Below are 21,941 nucleotides of genomic sequence, written 5' to 3'. Positions count from 1 at the left end.
TCATAGGGGCAGCTAGGTGGTGCAGTGGGTAGAGCACTGGCCCTGGATTCAGGAGGACCTGAGTTCAAATCAGGCCTCAGATACAAAACACTTACTAGCTGTGTGAACCTGGGCAAGTCACTTAACCCATTGCCTAGCAAAAACAAAAAACAAAAAACAAAAAAAAAAAGAAAAGAACCTTCATAAATATTTACTCATTTGATCCTCTAAGTCACCTTGTGATACAGGTGGCACAAGTATAATTACCTCCTCCCACCCATTTTGTGGAGGAGGAAACCGAGGCTATGAGAGTTGAAAGACCTGGCCAAGATTACTCATCTAGGAAGCGGGAGAGCTAGGATTCAGGATCAGATCTTCTGACTCCAACTTCAGGGTCCTTTTTTTTTTTTATTGTATCTTGCTGCTCCTCAGGAAGAGAGGGGTCCAAGTCAGGACACCTACATTTCAGTGACTAGGAAATGTTACTTGAACTGCTGGTGAATCTGGCTCAGATCATATTCTATGCCTGGCCACTGTTTTTGGTGCTGGATCTAGGACTGGGAGACTCCCTTTTCCCAGGGCGTTTCAGCTATGGCCTGTGGGAGACAAAGGGCAGCACATACAAGTTCAGTGGGATGGGCATTCATGTAGACAAGAGGGCCCCTTGGCAATTCCTAAGGCTTTGAAGCAGTCATTCAAATTAGCTTAGACCCACAGTCCCAAATGTAGAAGTAAGAAAATAGAACAGAAGGAAATCAGACTCTGGGTGAGAACTTTAAGATCTACTTTGTGGATTAATACTGGCAAATGTTTCATCTTATTCTCTTTCCCCTGGCAGTTGGCTACACATTAAGGCCATTTTCCTCCACCATTAGCTGGTACAATTTCACTGTTGGTCTAAAATAAACATAATTAAGAATCCAACACTTGGAGGAACTGTGATTTCATTAGTGTAGTTATGCCCTCCATCATGTGCATTGTAAGCCTTCCAGTCCTTGGTAGCTGGTCATGAATTGTTATGTAAAAAACTTCATCATCTCGAGGCCAGTCTTAGGTGATGAGCCCTTCTGAGCTTAGCTGGCCTGGTCAGCAAACGTAGAGTCCAGGTTTGGATCCACCCAAGAAGGCTTTCCAGCTTGGTAGCATCAAATTCTAGCTTATTCCCCACTGGCATAATCTTTGAGAACCCAGAATAATCTTTATGCCACAATGTAGTGTCAGAGTAATTCTTTAGCAAAAGAATTAAATTGGAATTTAATATATTTCAGTACTTTGATGGACCTTTGAATTCAATGGTATGGGTATTCCATCCACTGGTGTAGATCCAGCCATGTCTTCTCAACCTGTGTCATTCTTGACTATGTCTTCCCACTAATCTAATTTTTATTAGGTTTGGGTGAGTCATGTAGTGTACAGAGCACTGTGACTTAGACTCAGAAAGACTTGAGGTAAAGTCTTGCCCTAGAAACTTACTATTTGTGTGACCCTAGGCAAGTCTCTCTGGCTCCCTCGGTTTGTCCAGGTGGAAAATGAGAATAATAATCATGTTTCAAAGAATTATTGGGAGGATCAAATGAGAAAATGTGTAAAGTTCTTTGTAAAACTTAAAATGATACACAATTATCCAATTATTATTAATTCTCCACAGAAGGCCTTTATGTTTAAAAAAAAAATCTTTTTGAGTGCTAGGGTAGCAATCGGATTGTGTCCCTGTCATCCCGCATTTGAGCTATCTGACCTCCAAATTCCTTTTGTGGTCATGTGTGTCCTTGGTCACTGCCTTTGTGCCAATGATGTGCTGAAGCCTGTTTACAACCTTTGTGCATCTTTCCACTACTCTTTGGGTCACATGTGACTTGAATTCTTCTGAGGTTGGGGTGTTCCCATGATTCATGGCCATGTAGCATCTCCAGAAGAACATGTCAGTATAGCAAGAAACCAATAATTCTATCAATGTAGGTACTCCTATCAGGAGATGACTGGTATGAAAAGCCAATCAATTTACAAGCACTGGTTAAACACCTACCCTGTGCCAGGCATTGTCCTAGGTACTGAGGATAGGAGGCAAGCAAGAGCTTTTGCCAAAATGGACAAATGATTTGGGATCATTGAGGAAACTTGGTTCCTAGATAATGAATTTAATATGCCACAAAAGATAATTTACATAATGCTTCTTACGTTTCAAAATATGCACCTTTGTACATAGACACACATTTAAACCCTTCACAGTCTGGCTCCAACCCACCTTTGCTGCTTTGTTACCCATCCCTGCCATTCACATGCTCTATGCTCCAAGCAAACTGGCTTTCTTCCTGTTCTTCACACATGACCCCCCATATCCTATCTTTGTGACTTTATGCAAGCTGTCCATATGCCTGGAAACCATACCCTCCTCATCTTCACATTTTAGAATGTTTAGTTTCCTTCAATGGAAAGGCAGCTAGGAGGTGCAGTGGACAGAGTGCTGGGCCTGGAGTCAAGAAGACCTGAGTCTAAATTTGGCCTAGGACACTTACTAGCTGTATGATCCTGGGCAAGTCACTTAACCCCTCTGCCTCAGTTTCCTCATCTGTAAAATGGAGATAGCAATAGCATCTAATTTATAGGGTTGTTGTAAGGAGCAAGTGAGATAACATTTGTGAATATTTGTAAAAAGTACTTAGCACAGTGCCTGACACATAATAGGTGCTTAATAAATGCCTATTGATTGACTGGTTGATGTCTTCTTTTTTTTAAATCTTTACCTGAAGCCTTCATTATCCTCATTTTACAAGTGAGGAAACTAAAACACAGAAAATACTAATGTACACGGCTAAGTAAGATGCTAGGTAGAATCAGACCCCAGGTCCTTAGGCTCTGAGATCAGAATTGCTTACACTGAACCCCTTTGTAGTCTGTTGCATGAAGTGTTTGGATATTATCTTCTCCTTAGTAATAGCAGTAGTAATAATAATAATAATAGTAAACATTTATATAGCACTTTGAGGTTTGCAGAGTGCTTTACAAATATTGGCTCATTTGATTCTCACAACAAGTCTGTTGGAATAGGTACTACTATTATTCCCATTTTACAGATAAGAAAGGCTGAGAGTTAGATGACTTGCCCTGGGTCACATAGCTAGTAAGTGTATGAGGCAGGTCCTATGCTATTGCCTACACTATTGCCGTTCTATAGATCTATCATTGGGAATTTTTTCAACAGAGGAAGTAATAGTTGGGGGTGCAAGTGGTGGTATAGAGGCCAGTCTGAGCACAGGATCAGTTGCACTGGGAGAGGGTAGGCCCAAACCTCAGAAAGGCCTACTTGTGTCCCGGTAAGTACTGAAGGAGGTCACGAGTCCCTAGGAGAGGGGTACCATGGTTACAGGATCCTGGCAATGGAGCTGAATAAGGATGCCCATCTTTGGTGGAGGCACTTGGATGGCAGTCTCCAGGCTGTTGTTGAGAGAAAGCACTCTCCCCTTGGATATTAGCAAACTGGAACAAAGCCCAGGTGGTCCACTCACGTGATGGCTCTGTTCCCTTCCATCAGCATGCAATGTAATGTAATTGAAAGTAAGGAAAGCTTAAATATGTCACCTCAAACATTTGTATGCCTTGTCTCTGTAGCACAAGCAGCTCTAATAAGTAGGGTTCCAAGGCCTATCCCAATTCTACCTGGCTTTTATAGCCCCCCCCCAGGGACTGCCTCTTAAACCAATCTAGGAGAGTTGCAGAGGTTTATTTTGTGTTCTAGAGGAGGTTGACTAAAAGCCTCAGTGCCAGGGAGGGAGATGTATGACAGTCCCACCCCACAAGCTGCAGACCTGGAAAAAATAACAGTGAGGGTCTGGGGGCCACTGGGGAAAGAAGTTGGCACACACAGCATGGCCATATACCACTGCCACCTCCACAGAGCACAAAGAGGTGGGGCTGGGTAGCTTCCATGAAGAAAATGAGGAATCTCTCTGCATAGTAAGTAAGACATGTTTGACCCAACTAGAAAAGAAGCATTTTAATTTTTGTAATTCATGTGCCCAGTGAGGAGGTGACTTGGTGCATGAGGCTGCAGCTGGTCTTTCTCTTTGATTTCAGAGCCAGTTTTAACTGCTCTGTATCACTGTCAGTGATTTCTCTAGAGATATGAAAGGTGGTGGTACAAAGGGAGATAGCCCTTCAAACTCTGATTACCAAATTCTTTGCGTGCTTAGCAATTCAAATTTTTAGAAATAGTTCTGATAGCTTTTCCTTCTGAAGGTCACAGGATTTCTCATCCCCAGTTCTTTAGACCTGAAGGGATCTTACTAACCTGGGCTTTTCACAGCATCTAAGAAGACGCCAGAGAAGGAGAAATTGCACATTGTCTCAGGAAAGCCTCAGGCTGCCTGCCCACGTATGTGCGTCCATGCATATGTAGATAATCCTTGATATGTCACCAGACTTTCCAAGTCCAAGTGAAAAAAAAAAGCCACCTCAAGGAAGAGAGTCACAGCCCTCCCAGGTACTAATTTATTGCGAATTAGTCATCTCCAACTTGAGATACCTGTGGGAGATTTTTGACGGGAAGCCAAAAACTGAAAGGAAAATAAGTAAGGTATTGCAAGAAAAGACAGCCAAAGGTATCATTTGTGTGTCCTTCTCTGGTTGTTGACTATTTTTGGCCATAGCCCTCCACCAACATTGTTTCCTCAGACCATTCCCCAAGCTGGACTTTTCTCTAAACTTCAATAACACAAATACATTATTTTGGAAAATAGCTATTCTATGTGTCTAACAACTCCTTCCCTGTCTCTTCTTCTTCCTCAGTGCCTAGCACACTCCATGCTGATGATTCTCAAATCTACCTATCTTGCCCTAATCTCTGTGCTGACCTGCAGTCTCACATCTTCAACTGCCTATCAGCTGTCTGGAACTAGAAGTCTGATGGACATTTTAAACTCAACATGTTTAAAATGGAACTCGTTGTATTTCCTCCTACCCCTCCCCCATACATAGGGACTATTACTGTTAAAGGCACCACCATCCTCCCAGTTCCTCAGGCTTGGAACCTCAGTGTTATCCTTTACTCCTCCTTATCTTATACCTCCTCATAGTTGATCTGTTGCAAGGCCCATCAAATTTACCTTTGCAACATCTCTCAAATATACTCACTTCTCTCTTCTAACACATCCATCACTCTGGTGCAGACTCTCATAATCTCACTCTTGGACTACTAACAGTAGCCTGCTTGTGGGTCTGCCTGCCTCAAGTCTCTCTCCACTTCAGTCTACCTTCCATTCAGCCACCAAAGTGATTTTCCTAAAGTGCAGGTCACCACCCCCCCAACTCAATAAACAAAATAAAGGCTTTCAGTTGCCTCCAGAATCAAATACAAAATGCTCCATTTTGCATTCAAAGCCCTCCTAACCTAACCACCTCCTTCTTTTGCAGTCTTCTTATAAGATTGTAAATTCCTTTCTATTTTCTCTTTGATCTAGGGACACTGGTCTCCTGGCTGTTTGACAAACAAGATCCTCCTGGCTCTGGGCATTTTCTCTGGCTATCCCCTATGCCTGGCAAGTTCTCCTTCCTCACCAGTCCCAACTAAAATCCCATCTTCTATAAGAAACCTGCCTTCAACCCCTTTTAATTCTAGTGCTTTCCTTCTGTTAAAGCTCTTAACAACCAGGACCTAACCAACCTTTCCAGCCTTTCCATCCTCCCCTCTGTCATACTTTAAGGTTTAATTATTCTGGCTTTCTTGCTTTTCCTCAAATGTTTCATTCTATCTTTTTCTCACACTAACTGCCCCCCATGCTTAGAATGTATTCCATCTTCACCTCTGCCTCTGAGAATCTCATTTCCTTCCTAAGTGCCACCTTCTACATGAAGAATTGTTACCATTGAGTCATTTCAGTCATGTCCAACTTTTCATAACCTGATTTGTAGCTTTCTTGGCAAAGATATTGGAATGGTTTGCATTTCCTTCTCCAGCTCATTTTACAGATGAAGAAACTGAGGCAAACAGAGTTAAGTGATTTGTCCAGGGTCATACAGCTAGTAAGTGTCTGAGGCTGGATTTGAACTCAGGTCTTCCTGACTCCAGATCCAGCACTCTAGGCATTGTGTCACCTAGTTGTCCACATGAAGAATTACCTGCTCCTTACAGCATATAGTGCCCTCCCCCCAAAAAGTTACTTTGTGTTTATTTTATATATGTTTATTTATGTGTGTTGTCTTTTCTTAGGGAATATAAGCTCCTTGAGGGCAGCTGGGATGGTTACTTTCTTTGTCTTTGCAATCCCAGTGCCTAGGACTGTTCCTGGCACACTGCAGGCACTTAATAATGCCTGTTGCTTGATTGGTAAGAGATGTTAGAGTATAGTTTGTTGTTGGAAGAGCACATGCAGAGATGGCAGCATGGTGGAGCAGGAAGTTCATTGGATTTAGAATTGGGATGACAGATTCAAATCCTGGCTCTGCTCACTACTAAGTCACTCCTTCTTCTGGTGCCTCAGTTTTCTCATCTGTAAAATGAAAGAGTTGGACCAGAGGACCTCTATTTACCTTCCAGATACAAAACTTTCTAAACTAATTCACTTCATTCATTCATTCAACAAGCATTTATTGAATGCCTACTCTGCGCGAGGCTCTGAGCTAGACATTTTAAAGGGCTAACATGACTGTACAAACATAACACTGTTGATGGTATGTTAGTAAGCTTGAACTTCTAGTTGTTTTACTTCTCAATAATGGTGAAGGCTTGCATCAAACCATCAAAACCTGTTTGTTCCCATATGGTACTCATTTGTGAGATGACTGAGATCAGGGGGTACAACTTGTTCCTGTGAATGTTTTTTACCATAAAGGACAACTGACTCACTGTGTTTCAATGGGACTCCCAACTGGTACTGAGGAACCAGTCAACCTTGATAAGGTAGGACATGTAAGGAAGTGTGATTTAGTGGAATGGAAAAATATCATGGTCTGGTGCGGAAAGAACATTAGAGCTGGAGAGAGAAAGATTTCTAGTCCTGGTTTAGTTGTTTGCTAGCTATATAATCTTGAGTAAGTTCCTTATGCTCCCTTAGTCTCAATTTATTTATCTACAAAGTGGGGATGATAAGATACATAATAAGACATGGGCAAGAATCATCCAGGATTAGGAGTAGGTTACTAGTACCCGCTACTAATGAGATTATGCATCAACTGAAGGACAATACTTCATTATCTACTTCATCAAGTTGTTGTGAAGATTAAAAGAACTAATGCATGTATTGTTATATTTATAAATGTGTTACTATTCAATTTGGAAGTGTGAATATTTAGTCAGGAAATTATTAGCATTAGAAAACATATGTTCAGTTAAAGTAGAAGCACATTTCATTTTCTCTTGTCTCTTTGATCTTCCATGATGAGGATAGCCATTACTGTGATATTCCATCTCTTACCCTGGGACTTTGTATGCACTGTCCTCCATGTCTGAAATGTTCTCCCTCCTGACTTGTGCCTCTTAATTTCGCATTAAAATGCAACCTTTTATAAGATGCCTTTCCTGCTTTTTCCAGCTATTATCATTCCCCCTCTCGTACCCCAGAAATTATTTATATACATACTAATTTTATAGTTAATTCAATTCATGTACATGTTGTTTCTACCCTATCATCCCTCTCAGTAGAATGTTAGTTCCTTGAAGATACTCTTCATTTCCCACTTTGTATCTTCAGGTCCTAGCATAGTGCCTGGAACATGGTAGGTGCTTATTGAATATTTAATGAACTGGATTTATTTCAAGGTATATGAGGGGCAGCAGTCCATGTTTATGTGGGTGTTGAAGGTGTGTCTGTGCAGCTGTGCATACATCATCAGTCTATGATTATGGAACCTCCACTAAAATCCTACACTGATGTTTCTTGTAGATGTGGAGGTCTTAAAAGTTATGCCAGCAGAACCTAATCCCTGACAGGTCCTATTAAACTAAAAAGGCTCCCAGTATGGCTGTGGTAACAGAGTGCCTGCTGTTCAAGCACCAGCCTAAGTGGAGGGAAGCTCGTGGCCAGGCTTTGATCCACAGGAGGTGGATTTTCACCAGCCTTCAGTACTGTGTGGCTGCTCTTCCTATTTCCTACAGTGGCTATGGAGTGATAGAAAAAGGGGCAAAGGAAGACAAAGCTGAGTGATCATTTTCATACAGTCTGCAAGCACTAATATAACCATTGGTTCTTTGCCAGCACCATCTTAGTGTGACGATTGAGTTGACATATCCCTAGAGAAACTGAACCACCCAAATCTTAAAAGAACCCAAGGAACACTTCCAGTGTACTGAGTGGGTTCTGTATTGAGAATATAATGCAAGAGGTGGTTGAGAATGGATGGGTTGCTGTCTATTTCCACTGTGGGATTATTGATGAGATCACAGATCTACTTAAGTATTGAAGGCAGAGAAGTTTTCTGCGGTGCATGCATAGGTAAATCAAATTAGAGCCCCTTAATATATTGATTTTATTGATCAGTATCATTGCCTATTAGGTTTACTTAAAACTTGGAATACCTATATCATGATTAATGTGATTTTGCCAGGAAGAGTTTACCTCTTCTGGTTAGATTTGGAAAGTCAGCCATTCATTCACTCCTGGTCTCTGCTGGTCCACAAAGTTTATGTTGTCTCCATAAGTTTTTTGGCCAAAACTTCACTGAATCCACTGCTGGGCTGATCTGTGACCCTCATAAATAGGTCCTATTATTAAGCTGTTTCTTCACATCAGTAGTTCTCAAAGTTTTTGATCTCAGGACCCCTTTGCAATCTTAAATTTTAAAAATTATTGAGGACCTCCCCAAAGAGCTTTTGTTTGTGTGGATAATATTGATCAATATTTGCCATATTAGAAATTAAAACATCTTGGCATTATTATAAATATAGTTTTGACCTCAGGACTTAAGGACCTCCTGAAAACATTTTGTGGGTGCCCAGGGGTACCTAGGCCATATTTTGAGAACTGCTGCTTCAGACAATAAGGGTAATTTATCAGTTCGATTTCTTCACTGTCTTATTGTAATTTGAATGCAGATGTACCCAAATGCATGTTACCTTCATTTCTCCACATAGCATTCTTACTGCTAAATTAATTAAAAGCTGGGTGTGAGTGGAAAGAAGTTTGAACTCTCTTGCTTTCTCTTCCTCTCTACTCTGCCTCATTCCTCTAGGCATATGTTCCCAAAGTGAGAAATACTATTCCCTGGGAGGCACTGGAATGATCCAGGGGGATGGTAGTAGCCTCGGGTGCAATTGAGGGGCATTGAATAAAAATAAGGGGGCAGTGGAAACATAAGGAAAGAATAGAAGAGATTTTGGAAAAACCATTTGTATGTTTCATCTGTTGTGTAACAGAGTTAAAGTTGTAGTTATTACATTATTTTCCAAATAAATACAAAATACAAGTTATAACGGATGGTGAAGTCTGCTGACAGGTTTTAACAAGCAAGTGTTGGCAGGCAGGAGTGTCCCGAATTGTCAGAAGTCCAGCACCTATCACCAGGAATATGTGTGTGTGATGACTTGTTTATAATAAAATTCTGTATGGTTACATGATGCAATATTGCTTCATCTAAATTCCAATGCAGGAAAAAACCCCACAAATTTACAATAAATTATTAAATTTAACATATGTCATTTAAAATGTATTTTATATTTTTGAAATGATAATAATTTTTAAAAAACCATTGAAGGGTTAAAGAAAGTAGGTTTGCAGGGAGGCATTGAGTAATTTTTCTTTTTGAAAAGGAGGAAGTAGGCCAAATAAGTTTGGGAACCTCTACTCTCGACTGTCATTGATTTCCATATTGCCTCCTGAAGTTTGATTTGAGAGATTAAACAGGATCCTTTTTCTTGGAGTAGAAAAAGCATCACATCTTACAGATGCAGAGCATGTGAGTCTTTTCCTCAGGGGAGTGGTTGGCATCTGGAGGGGCCTGCTTGTTGAGCTGAACAGCTGAGGAAACAGCAGGGTCCTACCCAGTGGAAGTGTTCCTATGAGCGACACTTTACAATACACAGGTGAATCCCAGAGCTGTGGCATGCACAGGTGTTAGCAGGGCCAAAAATAGGGGGAAAAAACCCAGCCTTCTGCATATGGTCTGAGTAGTAACTTCTGTGAAATAAAGATTAAAAATAGCAAGATTTCCCCTGTCCTGGGTGCAGGCTTGTCCACTTACTAACTTTGAAACCTTGAGTATGTGAAATGATCAGAAAAAAACCAAACAAACCAGGCAACAGACTGAGACTTAATTGAACTAAAACTCCCAGTGGTGATGGAGATGGAAAAACCCAAAGAAAGGATTGATGATACATTTTGTAAATGATCATGTAATTAATTAACAATGGAGGGTTTGGGAGGGGAGGAGGAAGGAAGAGAATTGTCTTCAGCACCAAGGCTCAGCCTTTTAGTTTGGGCAAAGGAACAGGGCTCTCAGGCAACTTGGTTCTCCAGACCTTCCTCGGAGCTGTTCCTAGCCTGCTCATTTTGATCTCTACAAGTTCACAGGGAGGAAGATGTAGTCCACTAATAAATGAAGAGCTTGGTAAAGACTGAAATATTTCATCCAAAGACACCAAACTCAACTCCTTTTCTAAAAGGTCTGAGGCTAGAACCAGCAATTGTTGCCTGCCTGTAAGGGAACATTAGGGAACATTAGGGATCATTGCCAATAGGAGTTGTGTTTTCCAGGAGAGTTGGGTTTGGATTCACTGGTTTCCTGTGACCAAGGGACCCCATCTCTGCTTGGCATAGATATTGTTGAGCAACATGTAATGGTGGTTATTTGTGAGTTCATTCAAACATCTGGCTTTAAGGTTCACAGCCAGGAGATAGGGAACTGATGTAAGTCAACTGGTCCCTGACCACTCATGACTTTGGTTCTAGTAGCAATATTTCCTCAGCCATCCAGCCACAGACTCATCTCTTTGTTGTGACTATTAACTATGGGTTACCTACAAAGAGGAACTTCAATTTGTTGGTGCACAGCCCCTTTCCCACCTCCCTCACCCCTCCTAGTCTAGGGGGCAGGTTGAGGTTTGGTTTATCTACATCTCATTTTTTTCAGCTGAATAATTCTTCATTTGCCTACCTCAGTTTCTTCATCTATAAAGTAAGGGGAGTTGGACACAGTGACATTTAAGGTTCTCAATATCCTTCAATGCCAACTTTAGATCACATACTTTCTGGCACAGTCTTAGGAATGGACGATAATTCCCAAAGGGATTCCAAAAGAGAAACCTGTTATTTCAGTTTAAAACAAGGGTTTACTTTATTGATTTACTGCTCTAGTAGCATGTAACATGTATAAAGAGTGAGACACAAGGTTGGCAAATGGATTTTATGTATTTGACCTTCCACCGGCAGATAGAGGGCCTCGCTAGCTTAGCCCTGGTAAGTCCTAACTACATTGGTTTTCCAAGTTTTGCAATAGTGAGTTCTGATCTGGCATGAAAATTCCCCTCTAGCACATTCACTAATGCCATTTAGATGGAGGCTGAGCCCCTGGCCCTGCCCAGTGGGCTCCAAATCCTTCACTAACTCAGACTTAACATAAATGTGGGTACAGAAGATTATCAATTTTTTCCTTGAATCTGGCCTAAAGTAGATAGCTAAAGAAAACCCATTTATTAACATGGAAACAAACAACACAAAAGTACTTAGCAATTTACAGAACTAAAGTTGAAGATGAAAAGTGTCTCTAAAGTCAACAGTTTGCCAAAGCAGATTGGCTGATTTGACCTCAATAGAAAACATGGGTCCCATGGCAAGATGAACAGAGGGTGGTACCCCAGATCCCAAAACTTGCTATTTGGAAATTTGCTTTTTATTTGGGTTTTGTTTTGGCCCATTTGAATGTTTTCAGCAGCTGTTTGGTATCTCATGGAAATTTGAAAACTATATATTACTGCGAATCATTCCGGAACATATGTTATATATGCCTTTCTTTCTTCATAATTAGGGGTATTTTGAGAACAAAGCTCCTGTTTGCAAACAAATGTCACCATTAGCTGCCGGGATCCAGGAAACACTCGGCATGTTTGGCTTCAGCAAAACTCTTCTCTAAGAAAACATTTCTGCTTTCTTGAAGAGGCAACTTATTTCAATTCATGCGAAAAAGCAAACTCAGGGAGCGTCCCCGCCCTGGTACAAACCTCACAACTCCCTCAAATTTGGTTACAATTTCAAAATGAGAACACGTTGAGTCCGAATCTTGGTTTTATAAATACCAGCCAGTCAAGGATTTGGATGAGTCAAGGTCAACCCAATACTGGCTATAAAAGAATGGCCCCATTGGTAGGGAACTCTGAAAATGAAAGGACTAGCCCAGCTCAGTTTCTTTCCTCTTCAGGGGTGGGGTGACCTCGGTGGAAGCTCAGAATTTCAAAGCTTCACCACCTCCACAGAAAACACTTTATTCTAGACTTCAGACTTTATTTGACAAACCTTGGGGCACTCTGTCCTTTACTCCTTCTTTCTTTGCCCCTCATTCTTTTTCTGGACTGCAAATCCATAAAAGTGAAAACCACCACCACAACGACAAAAACAACAACAACAATAAAAAACCCAACAAATAAACAAAGGAAAAAAATCACCTTGGGAGACAGAAAAGACTAAGACAACTCTGACCACACAAGAAATTTCTCAGCCTTGACCTACGGCGGGAACATTTAAGACTCTGGAGTGAGTGACTGGCGGCTGCTGCTGCAGAATAACGCCCCGAACTTGGACTGTTGAATAAGGGCAAAAATAACATCGCTTAGTCCCATTGGTGTTCCACGGCCATGCATCTCACGGTGTCGGAGGAGGCTTTGGAGATGGGCAGGAACCCTGGCTGTCAAAGCTTGCAGCTCGGCCCTGCCACTGGAGAGAAACGTGAAGGTCTTGTTATTATTATTATACCAGGAAGGCTGGAGGCAGGTCACTGTCAAGGGATTTGGGTTTTTTTTTTTAATATATGCCCAGCAATTATTGGGCCCTCATGCACTGAATTCAACTTTCCCAGCTTTTATAAGCTTTCCTGAATTTTGCTGCAGGCCATGCAGAGAAGTAAAGGAAACAGCTTTACTGTTCCATTTTCAGATACCTGATTTAAAAAAAAAAAGACTTACAGCAAAAGTAATTAAAGCTCTCTTATTTTCCATTGTTTGTTTGTGTGTGCATGTATTTTAATGAGGTCCTGAGCCTGAGCCATTCCTGAGTGTCTCAGTCATTTTTCAAGCTGAAAATCGGATTATGCAGGTGGCCAAAAAGGCAGCCTATGATGAGTTCCCTTGCCGTTAGGAATCCACAATCATGAATTGTTAGCAATTTGTCTGGGAGCTGTTAGTCCAAGCTTAAGAACTAATACTGCTCTGCTCTGCGGTCTGATTCATACTTCTTCCTTATTCTTCATTTACATTGCCTTGGGTAGTTACACCTAACCCAGGAGGCCATAGGCAATCTAAGGACAGGAAGCAAAAAGAGATGGGAGGAGATTCCTGACTGGAGATGGTTCTAGGTGTTTGGCCCCTTCTGCAGTCTCTTTAAGGACTAATCCCCATTCTCTACTTGCCACAAGCTTTCCCCCTTTCCTATCTCTGTCCACCGCCCTCCGCACCATTTCTCCAACACACACACACACACACACACACACACACACACACACACAGAGCTGACTCATCTCTCTCCAGAGCACGATGATGGTTGTAATGAGTTGAGGGGTGGGAATGAAGATGGATGGACTTTGGTTTCTACATGATTCAACCATTCCTTTAAACTAAAAATCATCTCACAGATGCAGTAGTGTCTAATTATCAAGGCTCTGACTTACTGACTTAATCCTAATCTGCTTGGGAGACCTTGCAATTCCAAAGTGACTTTTGTTGGAGCCCTACTCATAGACTCACAGGCTTAGAACCAAAAGAGACCTTAGGGACCCTCTAGCCCAAATTTCTCAGTTCACAGATGAGGAAACTGATGTCCAGAGAGGTTAAGTGATTTGGCTGAGGTCACATAAGCATTGAGTAGCAGAATCAAGATTTGAACCCAGGTCTTCTGACTTTAAATCTTTTACTCTTTCCATTGTACAACACTGACTGTAGTGTCTCTTGTTTTCCCTGCAATATCCTGAATATCCTAACTTGGCTTAACATTTTTGATACCTACAGCAAGAAAGTGGAAATGATGGTGGATTCAAAGATATAGGCTGTCTCTTTGAGCAAAATTCCCTGGGGATGAAATCTAGAGAGGCTGGAATCTCCTAGGGAGATAGAAGCTTCTCAGGGTGATGGTCCTTAGTAACCCAGGTGTCCATTCTCTTCTCTTCACCTGGAGATAATAAGTGGTTTCCTCTGGACATAGTATGTTATCTCCAAATACTAGGGCCAAGCTTCCTAAGGAGTGGACTATTTGTCTCTGAGCAAAATTGGCAGATGAGTTCACCCATGGGATGGATGACAAGCCCCCCAAATTAAGGCCCCAGATCCCAAAGCCACTGAGGCTATTGAGTTTTCCCTTGGTGCAGGGAAGAGCAGGCTTGTGAACTCAATGACCTTGTCATGTGAGGCTCAGGTTTTCACAGTTCTCTGGGTATCACGAAGATAATCCAGCACAAAGCTCTTAGGTGATAATGAGGTACTGGGTAGACGATGACCACTAACCCTACAACCTGAGAGCGCAAGGCTATACGACTGACTGGATTGGTATGGAGTGGGACACCAATAGCTTGGGACCATGACTTCTCTGTGATATCAACTCTTTCAGTTCTCATCTCCAGATTCTCAATATCATAAAGTCCTACTACTGAGGGGATTTTAGAGCTGGAAGGGTCTGGAAAAGGGAGTTGTATGGTTGAAGCCCTTCATCTGACAGATGAGGAAATGGAGTCTTGGCAAAGATAAGTGATTTCCTCAAGCTCACACAGCTAGCTAGGGATAGAGCCAGGACTATAACCTGGGTTTCCTGACTCCCAAACCAGTACTGCTTCCACTCCATCACCATCTCTGCTCCAGGCCACCCTGGGCCAAGAAGGCAGAAAGTATACCAAGAAGCCTAGCCTCGTTGGGCCCACCCCGGTGGTACTTACTCCTAACTCCAGGTGACAGTCTCTGCTTGCAGCATCCACATGAATGAAATCACAATCGAGGGTTTCCCTGGTGAAATATTTTAGATAAATAAATTGTCTGGTTGCTGAGGGCTCCATACGCCCATTGTGAAATCTGACTAACGTGCTTCACCAAGAGGCGAAATAGCATTGAATCTATTACCCCTCTCACTTAAAAACACATTTCAAGACCTCCAATGTTTTTTTTTTCCCCCTATAACAGCCTTTAATGTTGGTGAAAGGTATCTTGAAATTACTGTATTCTCCCTAGGTAAGCAATACTACTTAATCCACTGTTTGATAGACCAGGCAAGAGGAAGGGGAATTGAAACAGTCACAGGAGTACCTTCCATACTGTTAAAGAGAAGTCACATTGGGTTCAATTGTCCAGCTAGGGCTAATGGGGTTGGACTTGCTGTTCTCTGTTTGTGGTTTTTTCAAACAAAGATTCACCAAAGAAAGACCGAGATTTCCTGGACAATGGTGAGGTCAGTGATTGATTCAGGGAGGATGCTCCTAGAGGTTCAGAGATGGTGAAGAAGCAGTGCCCAGCATGCACTAAATGATTGTGTAGGATTATGGAAATTTGAGCAGGGGGCCTTTTGTTTGCCTGAAATGGGTCAGACTCCAACAGGGACAACCATCCCTGGCTGATGATCCGAGCTTGGCCTTCCCTGAAGAGGCCATTGAGTGGATCTAGATACTTGCTATTGTGGCTGAGATGACGTGTCAGGGCTGGAAACAGGAGAGGAAGGTGATGGTAACAGTAGTGGCCACAGCAGCGGTAGCCGCTGCTGTGGGAGAAGGGAGGGATAGCTGTGATTTAATTAATTTTTATTCATGAAAAATCCTCAGCAGGGAAAAATGTCTTTTTCAGATAATTTGTTCCCCCTCAACATTATTTTATGTTCAAAACAAGCAAGTGGAGATGGTGCCCTCTGTTCTCATTAGGAAAAAAAAATAATCACAGCATTCTAAACTCCTCTAAGAAAGGTGCTATATAAATGGAGAGTGCTTCTTAGATACTATCTCATTTATCTTACAAATGGAGAAGCAGGAGACCTGCGAAGCTAACACTCATGTAAAATAGCCCAGTAAGTCAGGGGGGAGGGAGGGAGGAGCCAGACCCGGGGGTCTAGGAGGCTCTCAGGTAAGGATTCTCTTTTGGATGACTCCAAGGGTGTTGGAGGTGATAATCAAAAGCAAAAGGCTTTGAACCACAGAAACACAGAGGGATTATTACTACCTAGCTGATGCTTTAGGTGGTTTTTTTTTTTAACAAAGATCCTCCAACCACCAGGTGAGGAAGTGTGGGTGGGAATTTTATGCAAATGAATACCAGTGAAATCCTCTTTTTTGAGAAGTATGACGTTTTCCAGCTTTTTTGAGGCAGAGGAATGATTATCAATTGGAAAGAAATATGGAATGGCTGCTGGAGGTGGGAGGGTGGGAGAGGGTCTTGGAAGCTGAGTGTAAGAGGACAGAGAAAAAAAACAAAAACCCATAAGATAGGAATCAATTTATTCTCCTTTCTTTCCCCTAAACTGTCACTTTTCCTTTTAATGTCTCATAAAATATTCATTTCCAAGGTCTTGGGTCCACTTCATCATTTTTCTTTTTCTCTTTTTTCCTTTTCTTTCTTTTTTTTTTTTCAGTGTGAATTCCTGCATCCAAGTTCTCAAAGAAAATCAACTTAAACTCAATTATTTGGCTTAATTACTTTTCATTCATCACGAAGGGAAGAGCCTCTGAGGTCAAATCTCTTCACTGTAGCACTACCAAATTCTGACCTCTCCAAAAGTCATCGTTCTTGAATGTTCCAGGGACAACTCTAGCCTGGCAACTGGGATACAGAAGGGTTGGGATTTATAGAGTACTTACTCACAGGGCTGATTTTAGAGTCCTAGGGAGACAGGTTATCTAGAATCATAGATATTTGGACCTGCAAGAAACCTTAAAGATTTTTTTAGTGCCTTCATTTCACATTTGAGGAACCAGGAGGCTCAGAGAGATTCAGTAATTTGTCCAAACTCACACAGCTCTTTAGTGGCAAAGCAAATAAGAGGGACCCACTGCTCTTAGAGAGGATATTCTTAAACCATTCCAGATATACAGGTACCTACTTTACTTTTAATTATCTCCAGAATGGGGGAGGGGGTGGGGAATCTTCAATCACCTCATTTGATACTTAAGTGAGCGATATTGCTAGGGAGAGTCTTACACTGCTGAGGGAGAGTGAGAGAGAGAGAGAGAGAGAGAGAGAGAGAGAGAGAGAGGAGAGAGAGAGAGAGAGAGACTAGCACCTAAAGGAGGATGGAAAGAGGAAGGGAGATGCATTTGTGGGATGAGAGTCTTCCCTGCAGGGAGGGGATCGGGACAGTGAAAGGACTGCTGTGGCAAAGACTGACAACACAGATATGGGGACATCAGGCAAACCCAAGTCGCTGGAATGAGAAACACATTGTTCCTCCTGCCTTATTCCCTCTTGGAAAGCCCAAAAGGAACAATCAAGAACTGGCAAGCTTTGCAAAGGGAGAGAGAATCGATTGGTTCCCCAGCTGCCTTCTCTATCTTCCCTGTTTATTTCCAAGCTTTCTTTCAAACTTTCTCAGTGCATACTACTTTACTTCTGATCCAAGCAAACAGTATGCAACCAAAGGGTGGGCCTCTCTCCGTTCTGTCCACAGCACAGCTCTCTCCTTAAACTGAGTGGAGTGGCAACATGGCCTTAGGGCTTAGGGGAAAGAGCTGTGAGATGGGAAGATTACACCGGCACAGCTTTCTTTTTCTTCTCTTCTTTTTTTTTTGGGCTGTGGGTACAGAAGGAAGGGGTTGATGGATTGACAGATCCTATGTCTTTATCCAGAATCTTATCAGATCTGAAGTCTAGTCAAGATGAAGAAAGACTAAGTCTCTATGAATTTGGAAGAGTCCCAGAACCTCAAAGTTGGAAAGGGCCTTAGAGATCATCTAATGTGGCCCTTACCAGACAACATCCCCGACAAGTGGCCATCCATCCTTTGCTTGAAATGAGGGCTAGCTATCACCACATTTCTGTTGTAGGCTTTGATGCTTTGTAGTATTGGGAGGTTTCAACCTCTCCCCGTGAATGAAGAAGAATGGGATAGGCATTCCTGAAGAGGAATCATAGAGTTTTAGGGATTGGTGGAGGGAGGATTGCCTGTCTAACCCAGTTAATTTCTTAAGTGGGTAAAATCTAAGCTTAAGGGACCTGACCGAAGTCATGTAATGAGCTAGGGACAGAGCCAGAATTAAAGCCCGGGACTTTTGCTTTTCAGGCCGTACTGTTCTTTTTCGTTTCTTTTTTTCAAGTATGAGAGACATCTCACTCACTTTTATTAGAATCTGGTCCTAAGGCCTCGGCCTGAGGGCTACCTAAATACCACAAGGGAAGCTTCATTTGGGATGCTGTTTGTTGACTTCCATTTCCATCCCTGGTGACTGTTAAAAACAAAAAGTCTCTGTGAAGGGAGTTTTTCATGATTCCCAAAGATGTAGAACTGCCAAAAGACTAAATTGAGTCCAGGGACCTTCTTCTCTGCTTGGCGGGAATTTCCCATCTGGGATTTAGCCTCCCATTGTTCAAGCCTTGTAGCTTTTCTCTCCCTCTCTGTTATTCTGCTTCCTTTAGAGATGTAGCTCATGGCACTGAATTGTGCAGGAGTTGTAGGTGTATGTGTGTGGGGGTGGGGATGGTGATGGTGATAGGGAGTTTTGTCTTCTTTTGAGGGTAAACAAAACATGCCCCCTTTATCCTGAGCACAATGCAAAGGCAAGGTGGGCATTGGTTGGGACTGAAAAACGATCAGATCTCTCTCAATACTTTGGGAATAGGGATAGAGAATGGAACCCCTCTTCCCATCCACCCAGGGCCTCTTTTCTGGAAAAAAAATCACATCAGCTTCACGTGTCTCTCCTCTTAATGTTATTCCTATCTTAAGTGAGGCTGGGAGGCCCAGGGGGAGTTTCTGAAGTCGTGTCAATGATTAATATAACAGAATTATTGGATTCTAGGTTTAGAACTGGAAGGAATCTTCAAGATCATCTAGTCCAACCCTCTCATGTTACAGATAAGGAAACTGAGGCCCGGAGAGATAAAATGACCCAGGGTCATATGGGCAGCAAATAGCAGGGCTAGGGTTCAAACTCAGACCCTATAGCTCCAAGTTCAGCGCTCTCTCTTCGCCTTACTACAACATCACAGGCTCATACTTCTTTTTTACTGTGAACTTGTTTCCATATCCACCACCCCTCTACTCCATGACGTTTTTAGGTGACTTTTCACCTTTGTCTCAAGGAAGCACATCCTTTATTGTTCTCTGCATTTTAAAGTCATAAGGACAAAACAGTTGAAACCAAACCAAAAAGAAAATGGGGGGGGGAACCCACACACCTCAGCACATGGCCCTCCGCTGCCTATTTTCCCAGGAATGTCTTGAGCCTAAAGAAAAGCTGATTGCCATTCTCTAGCCAATTGAGCCATGCATAACCCATGCAGTCTTGACCCAAAGGGCCAAGAGGGGCCGCACCCACCTCTTTGAAGGATTTCTTTACCTCCATCAAGGAATGCCAGTGTGCAATGGGCTTCCGTGGATAGGCCAGCATCTCATTCCAGTGGTCTCTCCCCAGGCCTTCAGCACTGATCCCCACCCGGCAGACTCCAATGATCTCATTGTGACCCACTCTGAAAAGGAGACAAAAGATAGAGCATCGGTGACTTGAGGAGCTTTCTTAGGGGTTCTTTGAAATTGAAGCTTAGGGCTCTTACACCCTTGAATGGAAATCTGAATCATGAGTACAGTTACCCCTTCCAGCCAATGGGGGTTAGGGGTGCAGCATTGTGATCTGGAAAATCCACACAAACTCTTTGGCTTTTCTTTCATTCCAGAGAAGAAGTCTGAATTTTTTCTTTTTCTTTTATGGGGTGTTTACAGTACCTTACTGTAAAATTTGGGTTAAGTATTTGGTCATAGGTCCTATGTCATCTGCTGGTCTTTGTGTATCATCTTTGAGCTTCTGCAAAACTCTCCCAAAATTCCCATTTAATTTCTTTTGCTGACTCAAAATATATTGAAAGTTCAATGTGGAAGGGATAACTGTATGTTCTTCTACTTTGTCAGTATTGCTTGGGTGTCTCAGAGGAGACTTCAAAAATATAGTAAATCAACCTCCCATCAGTATTTTCTCTCTGCCTGTTCCATACCTCATTGGGTTTTTAAGTGTGACTCATAGCCCACTTTTAGGGTGTCCCAGGGACAGAGTGGCATAAGCAATAAATCTGGTAGCTAAAGTGATTTATTCACAAAACGGTAAATCAACAAATATTTAGTGATCACCTATTACAGGCAGTGATAGGTACTAAATAACTTAGAATGAGGCTTGCCCTCCTGGTATCTTGATTTTCATTAACTTCAGTGACAAGAGTTTCTTGAATTCCTACCGTGTGCTCAGCATTCACTATACTGGTATTATGGAGGGGTTATAAAATCCAATCCTCCACTTGTGAGGAGTCTATAGACTGAGCAGACAATACTAATACATATGAAACACAGAGAACAAGATTCAGAGAAGGGAGAGATAAGTTTGAAAAAGAATAATCATAGAAAGCTTCCTGAAGAAGATAAATCAAAAACAGTTATTATGTACCTACCATTTACTAGACACTATGTTAAGCGCTGAGGATATGAAGAAAAGCAAAAAAAAAAAGAAAAAAAAAAAGAAAAAAAAGAGATGGCACTTGAACTAGCCATTAAAAGTGGTGGTGCAGTGGATAGGGCACTGGGCTTGGAGTCAGGAAGACTCATTAATTTAACTTATTAACTTAACTCATCAACTCACTAACTTAACCCTGTTTGCCTCAGTTTCCTCTTTCCTTACTACATCTTACTTTCCTCTTACTTTATCTTACTACAACTTTACAGGGTCATACTTATTTCTTTTTTTTTTCTGAGTAAGTAATACCTTTATTGTAACTTGATGTGCTGAAATGCAAAATATATTTTCAGCAACAAGATACAAAAAGTCTCTGAACATTAACATCAACTGATTAAAAGAAGAGGCTGGCTAGTCTGATGCAAGTGTTTATATATATATCTATCTATATATCTATCTATATCTATATCTATATCTATATCTATATCTATATCTATATCTATATCTATATCTATATCTATATCTATATCTATATCTATATCTATATCTATATCTATATCTATATCTATATCTATACCTATACCTATATCTATATCTATATCTATATATTATGAATTTTCTAAATCATACCCACCCCAGTATTGGTGTTTAAATCATTATAACAATGTGTTTATTTCCAAAACAGGACTCATTTAAGTTAAGCCTTCATTCTAAACACAGAATACAGAATTAATTGGATTGCTGTGCATAATGATGAAGTTAAACATCTAAAGAATTCCCACAAATTCTCTTTCAAATATAAAGTCCATTTACTGCAAATGAAAAATAAGCTGAGTCGAATTCAGCTCAGCAAACGTTTATTAAGTACCTAATATGTGCTGAGCACTGGCTAATCTAGCTTAATCTTGATAGTTTATAAGGAATTCTTCTAAAAAATGAGCTGGAAAAGGAAATGGCAAACCACTCCAGTGTCTTTGTTTTCTTAAAACCCCAACTGGGGTCATGGAAAGTTGGACATGACTGAAAACGATTGAACAACAGCAAGAGGAAAAGAGTAAGTAGACCTTGGGAATGGGCAAACAGTATAGAACTAAGGGCCCAGTGAGTAGATATACATGCCTGCTTGGAGCAGAGGGTTCCTGTTAAGAAGTGCTAGAAAACATAGGTGAGGAAGTAAAATGGGGCCACATGATAGAGGACTTTGAAAACGAAAC

At 41.6% G+C, this 21,941-nt stretch overlaps 1 protein-coding gene across 1 annotated transcript in view; it reads right to left on the bottom strand.

The window, feature by feature from the left end:
- Positions 1-11,235: 11,235 nt before the first annotated feature.
- Positions 11,236-21,941, bottom strand: part of SYT6 (synaptotagmin 6) — a 78,342-nt gene continuing 67,636 nt past the window's right edge. The window contains exons 7-8 of the mRNA XM_078155503.1: positions 19,609-19,759; positions 11,236-12,833 (exon numbers count right to left, since the gene is read on the bottom strand). Of these exons, the coding sequence (XP_078011629.1) occupies positions 12,762-12,833; positions 19,609-19,759 (223 nt within the window). The 3' untranslated portion in view covers positions 11,236-12,761. The remainder of the gene's footprint in view (positions 12,834-19,608; positions 19,760-21,941) is intronic.

This window comes from Phascolarctos cinereus, unplaced genomic scaffold, assembly GCF_003287225.1.
Source record: "Phascolarctos cinereus isolate Bilbo 61053 unplaced genomic scaffold, phaCin_HiC Scaffold_5;HRSCAF=322, whole genome shotgun sequence".
Taxonomy (NCBI): domain Eukaryota; kingdom Metazoa; phylum Chordata; class Mammalia; order Diprotodontia; family Phascolarctidae; genus Phascolarctos; species Phascolarctos cinereus.
Note: the sequence above shows the minus strand (reverse complement) of the source record. Positions and strands in the feature narration are given on the sequence as shown.